This window comes from Leucopleurus acutus, assembly GCF_964270905.1.
Source record: "Leucopleurus acutus genome assembly, chromosome: 1".
Classification (NCBI taxonomy): Eukaryota; Metazoa; Chordata; class Mammalia; order Artiodactyla; family Delphinidae; genus Leucopleurus; species Leucopleurus acutus.
In genome coordinates this window covers 199,990-219,882 of record NC_139142.1, presented here as the reverse complement: position 1 = coordinate 219,882, position 19,893 = coordinate 199,990, and the positions used below count along the sequence as shown (strand labels likewise).

Sequence of the window (19,893 nt, the reverse complement as noted above, 5' to 3'; positions counted from 1 at the left end):
TGAGGTGGATGGCCTGGTGGCTTTGAGGGACGTCTGGGTTTCCAGTTTGGGGCGAATGTGAACTCAGCTGCTGTGAATGTTCGTGTCCGAGCCTTTGGGTGGATTCCCAGGAGTGGGGCTGGGGGTCCTGGGAGCTGATGCCCCACCTGCGGGGTCACGGCCCCCCTCTCCGCCGGCTCGCCAGCACTGGCCTTTGGATCTTGTTTCCGCCTTTGTAATCGGTGTGTGGTATCTAGCTCTGGCTTTAATTTGCATTTCCCTAATAGCTAATAATGTTGAGCATCTTTTCATGTGCTTATTTATTGCCCATATGTCTTTTTTGGTGAAGAGTCTGTTGAAATCTTTTGCCCGTTTTTATTGGGTTATTTATTTTCAAATTATTGAGATTTGAGAGTTCTTTATATGCTCTGGATAAAATCCTTTGTTGAATATGTGATTTGCAAATATTTTCTCCCACTCTTAGCTTGTCTTCTCATTTTCTTTATAGTGTTTTTCGCAGAGCAAAGTTTTAAATTTTGATGACATCCAATTTATCAGACTTCCTTTTTCTATTCTGTTGATCTGTACGCCTTTCCTTTGTCAACAGCACTGTCTTGATGACTGTTGGTTTATAGCAAGTCTTGATGTCAGTGAGAGGTGCCCAGCTTACTTTGTTCTCCTGTTTCAAAGTCATTATTTTTTTCTATCGAAGTGTAGTTGATTTACAATATTATATTAGTTTCAGCATAGTGACTCAATAGTTTCACAGATTATACTCCATTTAAAGTGACTGTAAATAGTGGCTATATTCTCTGTGCTGTACGATACATCCTTGTAGCTTATTTATTTTATACATGGTAGTTTGTACCTCATACCTTCCCCTATACCTATCTCTCCCCTCCCGCCTTCCCTCTCCCCACTTGTAACCACTAGTTCTCTATATTTGAGTCTGTTTCTGCTATATGCATTTATTTATTTTATTTTTTAGATTCCACATACAAGTGATCTTGTCTTTCTCTGCCTGACTTATTTCTAGGTCCACCCATGTTGTAAATGGCAGAATTTCATTCTTTTTTATGGCCGAGTAATATTCCATTGTATATACACATATACATGTACATGCACATATACATACGTACATACCCCGTCTTCTTTATCCTTCCATCTCTGAATGGACACCTAGATTGCTTCCATGCCTTGGCAATTGTAAACAGTGCTGCTGTGAAAATTGGGGTGCGTGTATCTTTTCAAATTAGTACTTTTGTCTCTAACCGATATATGCCCAGGAGTGGAATTGCTGGGTTGTTTGGTAACTCTATTTTTAGTTTTTTGAGGAACCCTCCATACTGTTTTCCTTAGTGGGCTTCACCAATTTACATTCCCACCAACAGTGTATGAGGGTTCCCTTTTCTCCACATCCTCTCCGGCATTTGTTATCTGTAGACTTATTTTTTTTCTTTCTTTTTGCGGTACGCGGGCCTCTCACTGTTGTGGCCTCTCCCATTGCGGAGCACAGGCTCTGGACGCGCAGGCTCAGCGGCCATGGCTCACGGGCCCAGCCGCTCTGCGGCATGTGGGATCTTCCTGGACCGGGGCATGAACCCGCGTCCCCTGCATCGGCAGGAGGACTCTCAACCACTGCGCCACCAGGGAAGCCCTGTAGGCTTTTTGATGATGGCCATTCTGACAGGTGTGAGGTAGTTTTGATTTGCATTTCTGTAATGATTAGTGATGTTGAGCATCTTTTCATGTGTCTTTTGGCCATCTGTATGTATTCTTTGGAAAAATATCTGTTCAGGTCTTCTGCTCATTTTTTAATCAGGTTGGTTGTTTTTTCAATATTAAGTGGTATGAGCTGTTTATATATTTTGGATATTAACCCCTTATTGGTCATATCATTTGCAAATCGTTTCTCCCATTCCGTAGATTGTCTTTTTGTTTTGTCAGTGGTTTCCTTTGCTGTGCAAAAGCTTTTAAGTTTAATTAGGTCCCATTTGTTTATTTTTGCCTTTTTCCTAAATTATTATGATTATTCTAGTTCCTTTGCCTTTCCGTATAAACTTAAAAGTCAAAAAAAAAAAGTCAGCTTACTAATAACTACAGAAAAGTCTTGCTGGGGTTTCATTGGAATTGCATTAAGTCTGTAGATCTAGTTTGGGGAGAATTAGTGTCCGCGAGCCTGGCACATCTTCTTTGATTCCTTGTGATAGCAGTGGGGAGTTTCTAGCATGCAGATTGTGCATTTATTTTATGAGATTTAGGTATTTCTTTTTTGTAAATGGAAGGTTTTTTAAACACTGACTTCAGTTGTTCATTCCTAGTATATAGAAACGTGGTTGCCTTTCATATGTTGAACTGATGTCCTTCAATCTTGCTAAGCTCATTAGTTCTTGGAGCCCGTTTTCACATTCTCCTACATTCCTTGGGACGTTCTACATAATGATTGTGTTGTCTGCAAATAAGAAGAGCTTTATTCTGTCCTTTCCTATCCTTCTGCCTTTTGTTCCCTTCTCTTGCCCTCTTTCCCTGGGCAGGCCTTCAGTGCCCACTGAATTGCAGTGGTGAAAGGGTGCGGCTTTGCCTCGTTCCTGATCTTAGGGGACAGTATTCTCTCTCGCACCATCCAGCGTGATGTTCGCTGGGGACCTTTGGACGTGCTCTTAATCAGGTTGAGGGGATTCCCGTCTATTCTTCAGTCACTGAGAGTTTTTACTCATGAATGGATATTGAATTTGTCAGAAGTTTTTCTGAATTGATTGAGATTTTATGTTTTTTCATATTTAGTCTGGTAACGTGTATCACATTGATTTCAAATGTTGAACCAACCTTGCATTCCTGGAACAGACCCCCTTTGGTTATGGTGTATTATCTGTTGTTCCTTTTATATATGTCTGGATTCAGTTTGCTACTATTTTGTTGAAGATTTTTACATGTGTGTTCAGAAAGGAACTGGTCTGTAGTTTCCTTTTTTGTACTGTTTTTGTCTGATGTTGGTGCTGGTATCAGGGTATTTGCTAACCTCATAAGATGATTTGAGAAGTATTCTTTCCTCTTCTGTTTGCTGGAAGATATTTTGTAGAATTGGTGTTATTTCTTCTTTCACTATCTGGTTAAACTCACCTGGAGTTTTCTTTTTCAGAAGTGTTTCACTGTTAATCCAACTTCTTCAATAGATCAGGCTGTTGTTCGTCCTGGTGGGTTTGGGCAGTTTGTAGCTTCCGAGGGTTTGGTACATGGAATCTCAGTTCTCAGGTTTGTGTGCACTGAGTTATCTGTAGTATCCCTAATCATGTTGTTCCATGTCTGTGAGCTCTGTGGTGATGTTCCTTCTTTGATTCCTGATATGGGTCATTTTTGCCTTCTCTCTCTCTCTCTCTTTTTTCCTTTGTGTGGCTGGAGTTTTTGTCAATTGTATTACTCTTCCCAAAGAACCAGAATTTGGTTTTATTTTTTCTAATTGTTTCTTTATCTTCAATTTCATTGTTCTGCTTTTATTCTCATTTCCTGCCTTCTCACTTTGGGTTTAATTTGCGCTTTTCCTGGTGTCTTAAGGTAAAGCTTAGATTGTATAGTTGAGAATGTTTTTCTTTTCTAATATAAGCATTTAATGCTGTGAATTCTCCTCTCAGTACTGCTTTAGCTGCATTCCACAATTCTTGACATGTTGTTTTTCACTTTCATTCCACACAAAATACGTCTAATGTCCTTCCGGGCTTCCTCTTTGTCCTGTTGGTGATTTAGCAGTGTGTGGTTGAATTTCCCAAGTAGCTGGTGTTTTCCAGCTGTCCTTCTATTGCTGATTTCTAGCTAACTCCATTTTCGTCAGAGAACATACTTTTCTTTTAGTTTGTGCTACTTTTAGTTTGTGCTTGTGAAGCATTGTTTTATGGCCCAGGATGTGGTCTGTCCTGGTGAACGTTAGCTGCTTTCATCCGTCTCCTTCTCTAGCTTTTTCCCTGGCCCTGCAGAATCAGAGCAGCCCCCATGGCAGAGGGACTGAGCTGTGAGAGTGGCCCTGCCATGAGGGGTCCTGCTGGGCTCCCCTGCTTCACTGCTATGTGTCAGGGACTATCAGGGACGCACTGTGTCTGTCTGTCTCCAACCTGCAGCAGTCAAATAAGGGGCATCCTCTGCCTGGGAAGCCCTGGTGTCTGTCTCCTGGCCCCTCTGGGCTCAGTGGAGGGCAGATGACGGTCTCCAGGGAGACAGGCTGAGGTGAAGCCCAGCTGAGGTGGGTGGGGCCTGTGGGATGGGTGGGACCATGTGGGTGGGCAGGACCCTGGAGAGGAGGGGGCGGGGCCTCGAGTGGACCCTGAGGGCAGGGTCCCTGGGAGGCCTGTGCTCTGGCAGCTGGGAGTGGGATTCCCAAGCACTGGTACCCTGGTCCCTGGGGGCTTCGGGGGTGTGTGGTCTCAGGTTTCCTGTCTGCCCGCCTGTGGACCCACCCAGGCCACCTTCACCAGAGGGAGACCCTCTGCGGAGGGGTGCTTGGTCCAACAGTCTGGGGGTGCTGATGGGTGCCCCCTACGTGCAGGGACCCCAAAGATGGCTCCCAGCCTGGCCGGGCCTGGGCATGGGCTCCTGGGATACGTGAGGGCCAGTCTCCATGAGTGACCGAGGTGCTGGGGTCAGAGAGCCCGTGGTCCAGCGGAGGCTGGGGCTGCTGCAGTTTGGGGCCTTCCTGGAGCATGAGAAGGCGTTGGAGTGCACGGTCACTGCTGAGCCCATCTGTGCCCTTTGCAGGTTGTGCAGCCTGACCTTGAAGAAGCTGGTGGTCTTCAAGGAGCTGGAGAAGGAGCTCATCTCGGTGGTGATTGCTGTCAAGATGCAGGTGAGGGTCTGCCTGTGTCACTGGCCTGGGGCCACGAGGATGCCTGTGTTGCCCAGGAGATGAGAGGGGCACAGCCGCACCAGCAGCTGGACCCTTGCCTGTGCAGGAGGCCCCACCCTCCCGGGCACAGCGAAGGGCACGCCACCAGCGTCCCGGGATGAGGGGGAAAGCAAGTGTGCTGAGCTCACCTGCAGACGGGCCCCATGCAGAAGCTGGGACAAACCCTCCCTGCTCCCCGCTCGCCCCCCCGCACTGTGTGCCCCTCGCCCGCCAGCTCTCCACCCGGGCCCAGCCTGGCTGTGCTCACCTCTCGCTCCCAGGCCATAATACTCCATGTCCCTTGGGCCTCACAGGTCCTTCTTTCTGCCTTTGAACAAGTGTCGGTGTTTCAGGGGGACCCAGCTGCCCCAGCACTCAGCGCCCCCTTCCCCAGCAGCCCTGGAGGAGGGCCCCGTTAGCCATGTGAGCTGCCTTGGCCTTTTGGTGGCCCCGGAGGTGGGACATGGCTCTCGGCCTGGGCCCACCTCGGCAGGGCTGTCCCTCCCCCAGCACTGCTCACACGTGGCTTTATGTGGCAGCTCCTGGGAAGGGGATGCCCTGGGTTCAGCCCCTCGGCTGGGGCCCAGTGGGTACGGAGGCCTGTCCTGTTAGGACCCCCAGACTGTCGGCACCACACAGGGCGGGGGTCCTGCTTCTCCCCAGCCCCAGGCTGCTGGAGCCCCAGCTTGCGGCTGGCGTGGGTGCTCTGGGCCTGGCCTGTGGCTCCTCGTGAGGCTCACCAGGGCCTCCTGGCCGGACCTCCAGGAGCAGCTCGTGGGCCTCGGGGCCAGGCTTTCCTCCAAACTGGGAGCTCAGCTTGGAGCCCAGCAGGCGTGAGGCCCGCCCTTCCCGGTCATTTGCCGTCACCAGAAAAGCAGTACACTGTTGAACAAAGACCCAAAGAAGCGCTCTTCCCCACCGACGGGGCTGCCGCTCTCAGCGTGGAGCAGGCCGTGCCCGGCTGCACACCTGGGACGTGGGAAGATGCCCGCATGGGAACCAGCCCCGCCGGCGGTGCTCTGGGCCTCCTGGCTCGGGAGGGGTCGATGGCGCTCTGGGCCCTCAGAACAAGCTGGTTTACCCATCCCTGGCCTCTGAAACCGGCACTGTTGACCTCTGACACAACCGGTGCCCCTGTACTCTAGCCCCGTTCCTCCAGCTGCCCATCTCTGCGGTCCTGCCCCGGACCCCGTCATTATCGAGAACTCAGCCTCTGGTCAGGGTCCCAGGCCCCTTGGAGCTCCCCCCCCCTCCTCCAGCTTGCCTGAGTGCCCCTGTTGCCTGGGCCCGTGCCCCCAGTTGGCAGACACTCAGCTCCTTGCCTGCTTCTCCTGGGGCATCCTCTCCTGCCTGGGTCACCTGCCTTTCGCACCGGCTCCTCAGCTGCCCCCCGCCCCCCGGCCCCTGTGTCCTGACTCCCAGAGGAAGCAGGCGAGCCGGCCTCCCCCGCTGACCCAAGTCAGTTCACTGCTGCCCCCTCGCCCGTCTGCGCGTGGGTCCTCCTTGCCCGGGGCACGGGCCCATCAGTTTAGGTCCTGACCTGGATGGGATCAGACGCGCAGGAAACTGGGGGGAAACGGCTGTGAGGGACAGAGGGGGACGGGCCAGGGGGTGGGGAGAGCACCAGACCGCACACGGGGAGCCTGCCCCCGGGAGAGCTAGGGCTGGGGGAGGACCGTCAGGAGGGGCCCTCAGCACACTCCGTGCTGGGAGCAGCTGTGGGCAGCACGGCCTCAGCACCAACGCCGCGTGCAAGCAGAGGGCAGTGTCTCCAGCAAGGCTTCTTAGCCGCTCGGCCACCCCACGCTGCTGCCCACCCCCTCCCCGTCACTCCCGTCAGCTCACACGTCTGTGCGGCTCACGTCTTTGTCCTGGACCCACACCCCACTCCCACTCTCACCCATTCCTCTGCACCCCTCATCTTGGTGAGACGCCTCGTCAGCCGCGTGGTAACCTCTGCTCTCCGGCCTGACTCTGTGAATCTGGCTCCTCGTGGGGCCCCCTGGACGTGGGCTCTCGGGGTTTGTCCTGCTGTGTCTGGCTTCCTGCACTTAGTGTAACATCTCCAAGCCTCGTCCATGTTGGGAGACCTAGTTTTAAAACAATACTATCATGAACATCTTTAATCCATTTGGAACTTATTTTGGTACAAGGTTTGAGGTTGGGACCTGTGGGGGGGGTTAATTATTTTTTTAAATTAATTAATTGATTGATTGATTTTTGGCCATGTTGGGTCTTTGTCGCTGCGCGCGGGCTTTCTCTAGTTGCGGCGAGCGGGGGCTACTCTTCGTTGCGGTGCGTGGGCTTCTCATTGCGGTGGCTTCTCTTGTTGTGGAGCATGGGCTCTAGGCATGTGGGCTTCAGTAGTTGTGGTGCGTGGGCTCAGTAGTTGTGGCTCGCGGGCTCTAGAGTGCAGGCTCAGTAGTTGTGGTGCACGGGCTCAGTTGCTCCGCGGCATGTGGGATCTTCCCGGACCAGGGCTCGAACCTGTCCCCTGCATCGGCAGGCGGATTCTTAACCACTGCACCACCGGGAAGCCCCCGGGACCTGTGTGTTTTATACAGATGACTCACCACCCATGTATCACAGCCATTTAGTGATTAGCTTTTCTTGCCGACCTAAAGGCTCCTTATTACACACTGTTTGTTTTTACATGTGTCTGTGTGTTTTCTGAACCTAGTTCTAGGCTTGTACTGCTCTCTCTGTCCTTGTGACGGTGCCGCTGGGCTTTAATCACTGACCTTGGCACCCACTCTGCTCTCAGTGGGGCGGGGGCGGTCCTGCTTTCCCAGGAGCGTGTGGCTTCTCGCGCACCTGCTTGTCCAGCTGCATCTCTTGCTGCACCTCCATCCTGCAGCTGTGGCGGTGACTGTTCTGTCTTCTCTCTCACAGCTTAGCACAGACTTCTAGAGGAGGACTTGGGGGTCAGAGGATATGGGCTCTTTTAAGGCTCCGGATAAATCTCCCCGCGGGGCCTTTGGGAATCACACGCGCTCGGGCCTCACCCCCACCATCTGCGGGTCTTTGCCTGACAGTCTGAAGAGAACTGACAAGCCGACATCTTCGCTGTTTCATGTTAAGATGCCTTCTTCTGAACTAGGAGGTGTCTTGTTCTGTCCCAGGGCTCCAAGCGGATCCTGCGGTCCCACGAGATCATGCTGCCCCCCAGTGGACAAGTGGAAACTGACCTGGCGCTGACGTTCTCCCTGCAGGTGGGCCTCCAGGGGGACCCCCACCCTCACCCTTCCCGCAGCCCCTGTGGCCACGGAGGTCCCCTCTCCCACAGGGCTCACTCTCTGAGGTTAGAGATGTGCTTGCATATGAGGTCGAGTCTCTCGTCGCATTCCCACGATGAAGAGAACGTAGTGAGGCCAAAACTCAGATGATCGGTTTAGGTCGCCTCATTCCTGTGTTTAGAAAAGATGGGGGAGTGGGGGCTGAGGGAAGCCACTCAAAAAAACAACACTGTTTAAAAAAAGAAAAAGAAAGATGGGGAGGAACCTATGGAAACTCGGTGTCGCGAGTTCAAACCCCTCGGGAGTATTATTTTGGGCTGTGCTGGCGGTGAACGTGGGCTGTTTAGACTGGGAGCCCCCCACCGTGTGAAGCAGAGGCCCCCCGGGTGGGGGGCGTGAGTAGATCAGCCCTCCCCCGCCCCAGCCTCCTCACCCTGCCCCCACCCCCGCGTCTCTTTGCATAATTAAGATCCGCATTATTTAAATTCAGTGGATGTAGTTCTGGCTGAAGACACTTGCTGTATTTAGTATCAGTGCTTTTCCGATACATTAAACTCCTCCGTTCTCCCTGTGAGTGTAGAAGACAGGGCTGCGCTTTGGCGAGTCTGTGAGAACCCTGCCCGTCCGCCTCTGCCCTCCCCCAAGACCACCTCACCGGGCTGTGCCTGGCTCCGCCGGAGCCCAGACCCACGGCAGCTTTTGGGTTTTTTTATTATTTTTATTTTTTGGCCATGCCCCGAGGCACGTGGGATCTTAGTTCCCCGGCCAAACCCACACCCCCTGCAGTGGAAGGGGGGGTCTTAACCACTGGACCGCCAGACGACTCCCCGGGAGTCAGGTTTACTGAGTATAATTTCCAAAATGTACGGTTCACTGTTTTTAAGTTCACGGCTTTGTGGTGCACAGGTGTGTAACCGCCACCACAGTCAAGGTGGAGGGCAGTCCCGTCGTGCCCCGGCTTTTAGAGGAGGTTTTTATTGGTGAACCTTGAGGAAGCGTGCACGTCTGCTGCGTGCACACGAGCTCCGCAGTGTCCCACGAGCAGGCGCAGGCGGCCTGGACCTGGAGTGCTGGGGGCGCGGCCCGCTGGACCGCCAGGCGGAAGCACTGCCGGGCAGTTACTGCATGTCCACAGATGCGCAGGGCCTCCCGAGGGCCTGGCCATGTGGCACACATCTGCCACCAGGGGCTGTTCCTGGTGACCGAGGCCCTTGATGACCAGCAGGGAGGGAACCCTGGGGCTTGGGTGCGTGAGACCTCGTGGGTGTCGGTGGGCGTGGCTGCCTTCATTGCTGTGACCCCCCCTCCTTCTCCCGCAGTACCCCCACTTCTTGAAAAGAGAAGGCAACAAGCTTCAGATCATGTTGCAGCGAAGAAAGCGGTACAAGAACCGGACGATCCTGGGCTACAAAACGCTGGCGGCTGGTTCCATCAACATGGCCGAGGTTAGGGCGGCTGGGCGGCGGCCAGACCTCCCTCCCGTGCCCCCCCGGGGGGCATCCCTCCAGGCGCCCTTGCCCCACGCTGTCCCTCCTGGACGTCCTGCTCGGCGGGACGGGGCCTCCCTGGGGGTGGGTGGACACGTGCTGGTGTGGGTCAGAGGGACTGCCAGCTCACCTTTTTTAACTTGGCTTTTTCACTGATGGTGATAGGTGATGTTACTTTTCTCAAAATTCTTACTTTCTTACTTGACTAAGGAGTTTCCCCCCCACAACTAAGCCCCCCCAAATTAAAAAAGAATCTGGTCCATAAAACCCCAGCATCTAGATGTGATCAAATGACCCAAAACGCAGCTCCTAAAACGCAGAGGCACGCATTCGCTGGGTTATCATGACGAGACCCCGTGAAGGTGAATGGCTTGGGCGTCTGGGACCAGCGCGGGGCTCAGGCTGGCACCGGGCGGGGGACGCAGGGGGGCTCTGCCGCTCTCCCCAGTTTATTTGATTCTCTCATGATCAGAACGGCCGCAGGGTCTCATCATCCTGGTGGGCCAAACCTGGTGCATGTCAGCTCCGCGGCACCAGAGCCCTGGCTTGCACTGGGGGCCCGGTCCTCCTTCGTCCCCCAGGGACACGGGTTCCTGGGGTTGAGTCCCGAGAGTCGGTGGCTGTGCCTGGACTGGCCCCTGCGTGGCTTCACACACCGCTCGCTGCCGCCGACCCTCCTCCCTGATGGCCTCCAGTCCTTAGGGGCGGGGCCTGGCTGACCTCCCAGCCTGGCCCGGTGTGCTCCCTCCCAGCCGTCCACCCTGCTCCCGTGTCTCCTCTCTTGGCCCGTCCGCTGGCCCCCTGTCCTCCTGCACCGCCCCCTGCCACCGTGCTTGCCCCGCGGAGTGCACCCCCTGTCGTCACCGCCAGGGGAAAGCCCACCGACCCCCAGCGTGTGCCCCCCCGCAGGGTGAGGCTGGGGAGGCCTCTAGAACCGCGCCCTGCCCACAGGTGATGCAGCAGCCGTCGGAGGGCGGCCAGGTGCTGAGCCTTTGCAGCAACATCAAGGAGGCCGCGGCCAAGGTGGCCGAGATCTGGATCTTCTCCCTGTCCAGCCAGCCTATCGACCACGAGGACAGCACCATGCAGGCCGGCCCCAAGGCCAAGTCCACCGGTGAGGGCAGCTGCAGGCAGCGCTGCTGTCGCGGGCGCCGCCTCCTGGCCGCTGGCCCTTGGGCTCGAGAGGTTGGGGAGGGATGTGAGGGTCTGCGGCTACTCTCTGGGCTGCAGGCGCGTCAGCCCTGCCTGCGCACTGGGACATGGTCAGGAAGCAGGTCATGGGGTCGACCATGGTGCCTTCCAGGGTCTGGCACGGTCGTGGTGTGGGCTGTCACCTCCGTCGCAGTTGGGGTCACCATCTCCCCTGAGGCGAGGGTGGGCCAGTGGGGACCTAGTCGAGCAGGAGACCCAGTTTGAGCCCTGTGACGGGCAGAAGGGCTGGGGGCCACGGTGGGGGGCTACAACGTGCAGCCCCTGCCCCCTCGACAGTCCATCTGCCGCGTGTGGGGCTGTGTCCTCGTGGCTCCCCTGCACGCCGGGGGCGGGGGGCAGTCACTGGGGCGCCACCTTATTGCTGGGACACGGGCTGGAACGTCGAGGCGCCCCCCCCTTCCATCTGCTCACCCCGCAGATAACTACTCCGAGGAGGAGTACGAGAGCTTCTCCTCCGAGCAGGAAGCCAGCGACGACGCCGTGCAGGGGCAGGTAACGCGGGGCCCGGGGGGTGCCGGCCTCGAGGCTCCCAGCGCCCCGTGCCCGGCCCCTACCAGACGCCCAGCAGCTGTGCAGCCCGCCGTGGACGGGCCCGGGCCTCCCCAGAGCCACTGTTGCCAGGGTAGCAGGGGGCATAGGGGGCTGGGAGCCTGGTCCCCGTCCCCGGGGCTGGAGGGTGTCAGCAGACGCGCTGGGACGCCCAGGAGACCAGGCCCCTCCCCAGGCCGCCCAGGGAGGCCGCACATCCACGTGGGTCGGCCCTGGGCCAGGCGCACAGCAGGCAGGGGCAGGGTCCCACGTGTACTGAGGGTGGCCTGGCCCCAGGTGCCACGTGTCTCTGCAGGATTTGGACGAGGATGACTTCGACGTGGGGAAGCCCAAGAAGCAACGGCGATCGATAGTAAGAACGACGTCCATGACCAGGGTCGGTGGAAACTGGTTTTACTAACACTGGGGAAGGGCACGGGGTGGGGACCCGGGGTGGGGGCCGGGTGGAGCCCTCGGGAGGGGCGGGTCAGGACGTGAGGCGGCCTGCCCTGGGATCACGTGGGCACACGCGCTGTCCCCTGAGCCCAGCCCTGTGGCTTCTTCAGAGGCCCAGTCTCTTCCCCAAATACAGCATGAAGGCGGGGAGACCCCGTGCCACGGCCTTGCCCTGGGAGGGGGGCTGTGGCCTACAGCCCAGAGGACAGGGGGCAAGGCCACTCTCGGAGCAGAGCCGAGGGCCGGTCCCCTGCCGCTTGGCCCAGACACGCCCAGTGTGAGGCCAGCCCCCGCCCCCGGCTCTGCTCTGTGCCCAGGGGCTTGGAAGGGCTGCCAGGCTCCTCCTTTAGGAGGGAAATCCATGCAGGGGCCGTGGCCCATCATGAATCGTCCAGCCCCGGTGCCAGAGCTCCTGGGCGAGCTCACAGTGCCGAGCCACTCTGCCCTGCGGCCCCAGGCCAGGCCAGCTCGAAGGGAGACCCGGGAAGCCCCGGTGCTGATGGCCCAGCCCAGCCCCAGAGACCACTGCCCCCCCAGCCATGCTGGGAGACCGTGGGCTGGTCCCCGTATACCGGGTGACGCGCGTGTTCTGGACCGTGGTGTGGAGGCCCGCACGCTGCTGTGACAGTACCTGTTTGAGCCTCAGGTCCAGGACCCGAGGCCCAACTTCTGTGGAGGGGGCGTGGGCCTCCTTTTGGGTGGCCTCGGTCGGAGGCCAGTGGCCAGGGCAGCACCAGGAGCAGATGGGCTCAGGCTCCGATGCGCCCTGACTACGCCCTAGGTCCCGAGGAGGGAGGGCGGGGGCCTCACTGGCACAACCATAGATACGCCCTCCCTGCGGCTCCCCTTCGCCGGCTCTGAGGCTGACAGCCCTTCTCTGGGTCCATTTCTTAGTCCGACCACAGCTGTGGTTTCAGAGGCTTGTGAAAACTCTTACTGCTGTTAAAGTGCCGGCAGCCGTGTTCAAGTTCGTAGGTGTAGCCGCGTGTCTGAGCTGTGCCCCCCTCCGGCTGAGGCCGCCCTCGCGGTGCAGCCCGGTGCCGGCCCCACTGTGTCCTCCGGGAAGCGGCTCCAAGGGCTCTGATGCCGGCCTGCTTGTCTCGCAGCAACAGAACTTCAAGCAGAAGGTCGTGGCCCTGCTGCGGAGATTTAAAGTTTCCGACGAGGTGAGTGCGCAGCCCCTCCCCCCGTGGCAGCCCCGCGTCCGGTCGGGGTAGGGCTCTGGAGGCCGGTTCCGCGAGTCCCGCTCTGCCGTGGCCCTCTGGACGTCACTGCTGTCTCCAGGAGCGAGGGCGATGGTGGCGCCTGCCCCGGGGGCGCTCGAGGGGCAGGCAGGGCCCCAGGCGACGCCTGCTGTGTTTCTTGACAGCTTGCTCTGCACAGATCTGGAGGAGGGCGGGACATTTTCTGTGGGGGGTGTGACCACGGGTGTCTGTGTTTTGTGTTTTTTTATCAATCAACTTTATTTTTTAGGGCAGTTTTCGGTTCACAGCAAAACTGAGCACAGAGTTCCCATGTGCCCTGTCACCCCACACACTGCCTCCCCACGATCAACATACTATGTGTTTTAAAATTTTTTCTTTTAGCTTTTTTCTAGTCTCCAAATGATGACTTTGTGTAACTGTGATAACCAGAAAAAAAAAACAAAACTTTTTTTTAATGTGATCAGAGGAAAATTAGTCCCCAGGTTCTGGACCCACCCAGGAGAGGTGGCATTTAAGTATCGAAGCCCCAAGACATCGTTATCACATGTGTCACGATGGCCCGTAAAGTGAGCTGTGTGCTTCCCGGAAGCCACGGCTGTGCGTCCACGCGCGGTGGTGGGGCATCCTCTTGCAGCAGCTCTTAGCGGGTCAGCTGCTCGAAATGGGCCCGGCTCAGCCACGGTCCTTCCCACACTGACCCACAGCGTCAACATGATTCCTATCAAATCACCAGCTGCCTTTTTGCAGAAACCAACCAGCTAGTCCTGAAACTTATGTGGAAATGCAAGGGACGCAGAAGCAACAAAACAATCCTGAAAAAGCACAAGTTGGGGCTTCCCTGGTGGCGCAGTGGTTGAGAGTCCGCCTGCCGGTGCAGGGGACACGGGTTCGTGCCCCAGTCCGGGAAGATCCCACATGCCGCGGAGCGGCTGGGCCCGTGAGCCATGGCCGCTGAGCCTGCGCGACCGGAGCCCGTGCTCCACAACAGTGAGAGGCCCGTGTACCACAAAAAAAAAAAAAAAAAAAGCACAGTTGGAGGACTCACCTGTCCATTTTCAAAACTTACCTAAAGCTCCTGTCATGAGACTGTAGCGGGTCAATGAAGTAAGGTTAAGAGTCCAGAAATAAGTTCTTCTATTTATGATCGGTTGATTTTCGACAAGATGCGAAGACCATTCAGTGGGGAGAAGAATAGCCTTTTCAGCAAATAGTGCTGGCACGACTGGATATCTGCACACAAAAGAGTGAAGCTGGACCCCTACCTCACGCCACAGCCTGCAAAAATTAACTCAAAACGGGTCAGAGATCTAAATGTACAAGCTAAAACTATAGACCTCTTAGAAAAAAACAGGGGTATTTGTGATCTTGGGTCAGGCAATGGTTTTTTAGATAATGACACCAAAAGCATGAGCAAACGAAGAAAAAATAGGTAAGTTGGACTACATCAAAATTTAAACTTGCTGTGCTTACAATACCATCCAGAAAATGAAACAACAGCCCACAGAATGGGAAAAATTTTTTGCACATCATATATCTGGGGCTTCCCTGGTGGTGCAGTGGTTCAGAATCCCCCTGCCAACGCAGGGGACACGGGTTTGAGCCCTGGTCTGGGAAGATCCCACATGCTGTGGAGCAACTAAGCCTGTGCGCCACAACTACTGAGCCTGCGCTCTAGAGCCCTCGAGCCACAACTACTGAGCCCCCGTGCCACAACTACTGAAACCCGCGTGCCTAGAGCCCGTGCTCCGCAACAAGAGAAGCCACCGCAATGAGAAGCCCGCGCACTACAACGAAGAGCAGCCCCCGCTCGCCGCAACTAGAGAAAGCCCACGCGCAGCAACAAAGACCCAACGCAGCCAAAAATAGATAAATCAAATAAATTTTTAAAAAAATCATATATCTGATGAGCCTTGTATCCAGAATACATAAAGAACACTTACAACTCAAAAACAGAACAATGCAGTTAAAAAGTTAATTGTCCGCTTTAAAAATTGGGCAAAGGGTCTGACTAGGTAGTTCTCCAAAGAAGAAATACAGCCAGTCAGCCCGTGAAGAGATGCTTGGCATCTCTAGTCTTTGGGGAACGCGGATCCGAACCACAGACTCCTCTTAATACCCACTAGGGCGGCCGTCACCAGGAACACGGAAGATAAGTGTCGACAAGGGTGTGTAACAGTGGGAACCCTCACACGTGCTGGAGGGAACGGAAGCGGTGCAGCCACTGTGGAGAACAGGCCAGCGGTGCCTTGGAAGGCTTGCCAGGCACCCAGCACCCACTGCTGAGTACTTGCCTACGAGAGATGGAAACACGTCCACGCGTTTAGCACGTCCACTGATAAACAGTCACAGGACCTTCACCTGTAGTGCAGACGCTGGGCGCATCGCCCTGTCCTCCACCGGCCGTTGGTCAGACATACTGTGACCCCTCCCTTGGGTGGCCCACTATCAAGAAGGAGCGGGCTGCGGGCGAGCACACTTGCACACACACACACACACACACACACACACGCGTGCCACGCTGAGTGAGGGGAGCGGGCTGTGGGCGAGCACACTTGCACACACACACACACGCACACACACACACGCCACGCTGAGTGAGGGGAGCGGGCTGTGGGCGAGCACACTTACACACACACGTGCCACGCTGAGTGAGGGGAGGGGGCTGTGGGCGAGCACACTTACACACACACGTGCCACGCTGAGTGAGGGGAGGGGGCTGTGGGCGAGCACACTTACACACACACACACACGCCACGCTGAGTGAGGGGAGGGGGCTGTGGGCGAGCACACTTACACACACACACACACGCCACGCTGAGTGAGGGGAGGGGGCTGTGGGCGAGCACACTTACACACACACACACACACGCCACGCTGAGTGAGGGGAGCGGGCTGTGGGCGAGCATACTTACACACACACACACACGCCACGCTGAGTGAGGGGAGGGGGCTGTGGGCGAGCACACTTACACACACACACACACACACGTGCCACACTGAGTGAGGGGAGCGGGCTGTGGGCGAGCACACTTACACACACACACACACACGCCACGCTGAGTGAGGGGAGCGGGCTGTGGGCGAGCACACTTACATACACACACACACACACGCCACGCTGAGTGAGGGGAGCGGGCTGTGGGCGAGCACACTTACACACACACACACACACGCGCCACGCTGAGTGAGGGGAGGCTGCACGCGGAGCAGGCCCATTCATGCACCATCCTGGGAAAGGCCCGGTGCACGGGGCTGGGTGGGGGGACCGTCGGGGGCAGGGGGTGCCTGGGGAGGGAAACCGTTTACATCCTGATCGTGGCGGTGCCACACCACAGCACACACTGTCATAGTAACGCTTGGTGCTCTGAAGGGTGCGTTGGGGTGTTAAAGCTTCTGAGGCTGGGGAGAAGAGCCCCCTGCGCAGCGCCCGGGTGACCGGAGGTCCCCAAGGGACTGGCTGGTGGCACAGGCTGGAGGAGGGGTGCTGGGCGGCCGTGCGCCCTCCTCCCACCTGTCCCTCAGGAGCCCCTTCCCACCGGGCCAGCCTCACACCTCGGATCCCACGTAGGTCCTGGACTCGGAGCAGGACCCTGCAGAGCATGTCCCCGAGGTGGAGGAGGACCTGGACCTTCTGTACGACACGCTGGACATGGAGAACCCCAGTGACAGCGGCCCCGACATGGAGGACGACGACAGCGTCCTCAGCACCCCCAAGCCAAAGCTCAGGTGGGCACAGCCGCTGGCCGGCGTATGCCACCACGCTGGGACACAGTGGACACGGCCGTCTGCCTTCAAAGCTGGAGGTTGGCAGAGGCCAGCCCAGGAGGAAGTCCATCTGGGGGGTCGTCCGGGCCGGAGGGAAAGGTGGTTTGTGAGAAAGCAGGCCCTCGGGGGTGCAGGCTCTGGGGAGGGGAGAGCAGGAGCCGCAGACCCCAACGGTGCCCCAGGTCTGCGGTGCTTCCAGAGGTGAGAAGTGGCGAAGTGACAGGGTCCAGTTTGTATCTGGAAAAGGTCTCTCTGGGATCTGCTGGGAGCAGCTCGGGTCATCCCTGCAGGAGGCCGTGGTGTTGGGGCAGGAGGGGGGCGGGCCGGGAAGTTGTGTGGAAGGCGGGCCCTGGGCGGGGGGTGGGGGGATGTGGGCTGGGGAGGGGTTGCTGGCTGGGCATCACAGGAGGGGACCGGTGAGCACGGGCCCACAGGGCTCCGTCCGACGCGGAGACGAGGGGCGTGCTGGGGCCACCCCCCAGGGGCACGGGTGCGGCATGGCTGGTGCTGGAAGGGAGCCTGGGGGACAGGTGATGCGGGCGCTGATGCCCGGCCTGGTGGAGAGAGCGCACGGGTCTGAGTCCGCCTCAGGAGCCGGTGGGGGTGGAGGGCGTCCAAGTTAGGCGGCGAGGTATGCGGACCGGTTGGTTTTTAAACTTAAAACAAGCATAAGTCAGACACAGGGAAGCACACACGAGAAAGGGGTGGCCATGCTGTCACCTGCCCTCCGGCTCCCGCTGCAGCCTCGCACACCCACCTCCCAGTGCAGCGTCCCCAGCTGCTGACCGGCGACCTTTGACTCAACTGCCCAGTTACCCTCCTCTGGGAGGTTGGAGACTGTGGGCTCAAGTCAGGGTGTCGGCCACTGGCCTCCTGGGGGCTCAGCCAGGCGGCTGCAGGACGGGGCTCCTGCCTCCCTTCTACCTGCTGCCCCCTCCACCTTTAAGGCCAGCACGGTGGTCGTGTCCCTCGGTATTTGCCCCCCGACCCCTCTCTGCCTTCAGTTGGAGATCTCTGCTTTTATCAGCCGCCGTGATTACCTCGGTGCCCGGCTGACCCGGGCCGTCCCCGCCTGTAGCTCCCTCCATAATGTTAGCTGTGCCTGTAGGGCAAGCCCTGGCCAGCCCGCGTCCCAGTCCTGGGGCTGAGGCGTGGCGTCTCAGGCCTGACCCTCCTGCCACGCACCGTGGTCCCGCCCCACGTGGCTTCGTCACCAGACACTGCGTGAGTCCCGTCCCTCGTTTTAGCTTGACCTTCGGCTCCTGCAAGCTGGCTGTGGGTTCCCCACCCGACAGGCCTCCAGCCCGGGTGTCAGGTGCAGCTGTCAACGTGTGCCGCTGGCCACCCCGCCAGGGCCGAGGCCGAGAGCGGATGGGGTTTTGGGGCACAGGTCTGCTCAGCTGCTCTCAGGCCCTCGGGTCCTCGCCTGTGCCACGGTCCTCGAGGGTGGGGGCCCTGCTGCGCGTCTGACCCCGCCAGGCGCAGCGGCTGCGCCTTCAGCTCGGGGAGGTACTGGAGAATAATGCGCTCTCCGTCTGCGCCACCCAGGCCGTACTTCGAAGGCTTGTCCCACTCCAGCTCGCAGACGGAGATCGGGAGTATCCACAGTGCCCGGAGCCAGAAGGAGCCTCCGAGTCCGGTGAGCGGCCCGGAGCCAGGCAGCCCCGTGCTCCCACGGGGGCCCTCGGGTGGGGGGGCGCACCCTCGGGTGGGGGGGGCGCACCCTGACCCTTCCTGTCTGAGACCCTCGAGGCAGCTTGCGCATTGGTGCTGGGCCGACCCAAGGCCAAGCATGCTCGGCCCGGGTCCCCCTGCCAGGCTCCAGGTGACAGTCGTGGGGTGACCCTGAACCCACAGTCCAGGAAATCCTGGCCAGTCTCCCCAGGCTGCCTCCAAGCCCAGAACCCCCTGCCCAGAGGTGAGCCAGCCTCGGTGCCATGGTCGGACACAGCCTGATTCCCTCCCGTCTCGTCCACACAGGCTGACGTGCCTGAGAAGACGCGGGCCCTCGGAGGGAAGCAGCCAAGTGACAGCATCTCCGATTCCGTGGCCCATGTGAGCAGGCGGGGCCACATTCACGGGTGCCAACAGAGAGCCCACTTACGTGCTGCCTCTAGGGGTCTGATCCCTGACCGGCAGGTCCTCCTGCTTCCGCCACCCAGAACCTGTGCACAGAACCACGAAGGCGCCCCTGAACTCACCCCCACCCCAGGGAGGGGGCCAGGTTTCACCCCATGCCAGGGGAACGGTCAGGGATCCCCGGATTCACCCCACTCCGGGGGGACGGTCAGGGCCCCCCCGATTCACCCCACCCCAGGGGGACGGTCAGGGTCCCCCGGATTCACCCCACCCCAGGGGGACGGTCAGGGCCCCCCGGATTCACCCCCACCCTGGGGGACGTTCAGGGCCCCCCAGATTCACCCCCACCCCTGGGGGACGTTCAGGGCCCCCCGGATTCACCCCACCCCAGGGGGACGGTCAGGGCCCCCCGGATTCACCCCACCCCAGGGGGACGGTCAGGGCCCCCCGGATTCACCCCACCCCAGGGGGACGGTCAGGGCCCCCCGGATTCACCCCCACCCCCGGGGGACGTTCAGGGCCCCCCGGATTCACCCCCACCCCCGGGGGACGTTCAGGGCCCCCCGGATTCACCCCCACCCCCGGGGGACGTTCAGGGCCCCCCGGATTCACCCCCACCCCTGGGGGACGTTCAGGGCCCCCCGGATTCACCCCACCCCAGGGGGATGGTCAGGGCCCCCCGGATTCACCCCCACCCCTGGGGGACATTCAGGGCCCCCCGGATTCACCGCACCGCAGGGGGACGGTCAAGGCCCGCCCTGGATTCACCCCAGCTCTGGAGGGCAGCAGGCGTCCCCACGCTTCCCTGTCAGGCACGGCCCGTGAACACCACAGCTGGTTCCTGCTGCCCTCGTGAGGGTTCTTAGGGAAGGTCCAGAGGAGGTTTGGGGAGGGTTGGTGCTGGTCTCCCGGTGGCAGCCAGGACTGAGCCCTGTGGTTGGAGAGTGAAGTCAGCTCACTTCCCAGGGCAGCACGTGGCCGTGTCCACACGCAGGGAGCCACCAGACCAAGAGAGGCCTAGGCAGCCTCACCCAACCCAGGGCCCCTCTGGCACAGGAGCGCATGGCTGAGAGGAG

The 19,893-nt window shown here is 58.4% G+C and overlaps 1 protein-coding gene across 1 annotated transcript in view; it reads left to right on the top strand.

The window, feature by feature from the left end:
• PACS2 (phosphofurin acidic cluster sorting protein 2) overlaps positions 1-19,893 on the top strand; it is a gene marked incomplete at its 5' end in the record, with an annotated part of 61,201 nt that overhangs the window by 28,068 nt on the left and 13,240 nt on the right. Inside the window, 10 exons of the mRNA XM_082839708.1 lie at positions 4,723-4,810; positions 7,972-8,061; positions 9,405-9,530; positions 10,524-10,686; positions 11,203-11,276; positions 11,629-11,709; positions 12,875-12,934; positions 16,542-16,699; positions 18,287-18,377; positions 18,719-18,793. Of these exons, the coding sequence (XP_082695834.1) occupies positions 4,723-4,810; positions 7,972-8,061; positions 9,405-9,530; positions 10,524-10,686; positions 11,203-11,276; positions 11,629-11,709; positions 12,875-12,934; positions 16,542-16,699; positions 18,287-18,377; positions 18,719-18,793 (1,006 nt within the window). The remainder of the gene's footprint in view (positions 1-4,722; positions 4,811-7,971; positions 8,062-9,404; positions 9,531-10,523; positions 10,687-11,202; positions 11,277-11,628; positions 11,710-12,874; positions 12,935-16,541; positions 16,700-18,286; positions 18,378-18,718; positions 18,794-19,893) is intronic.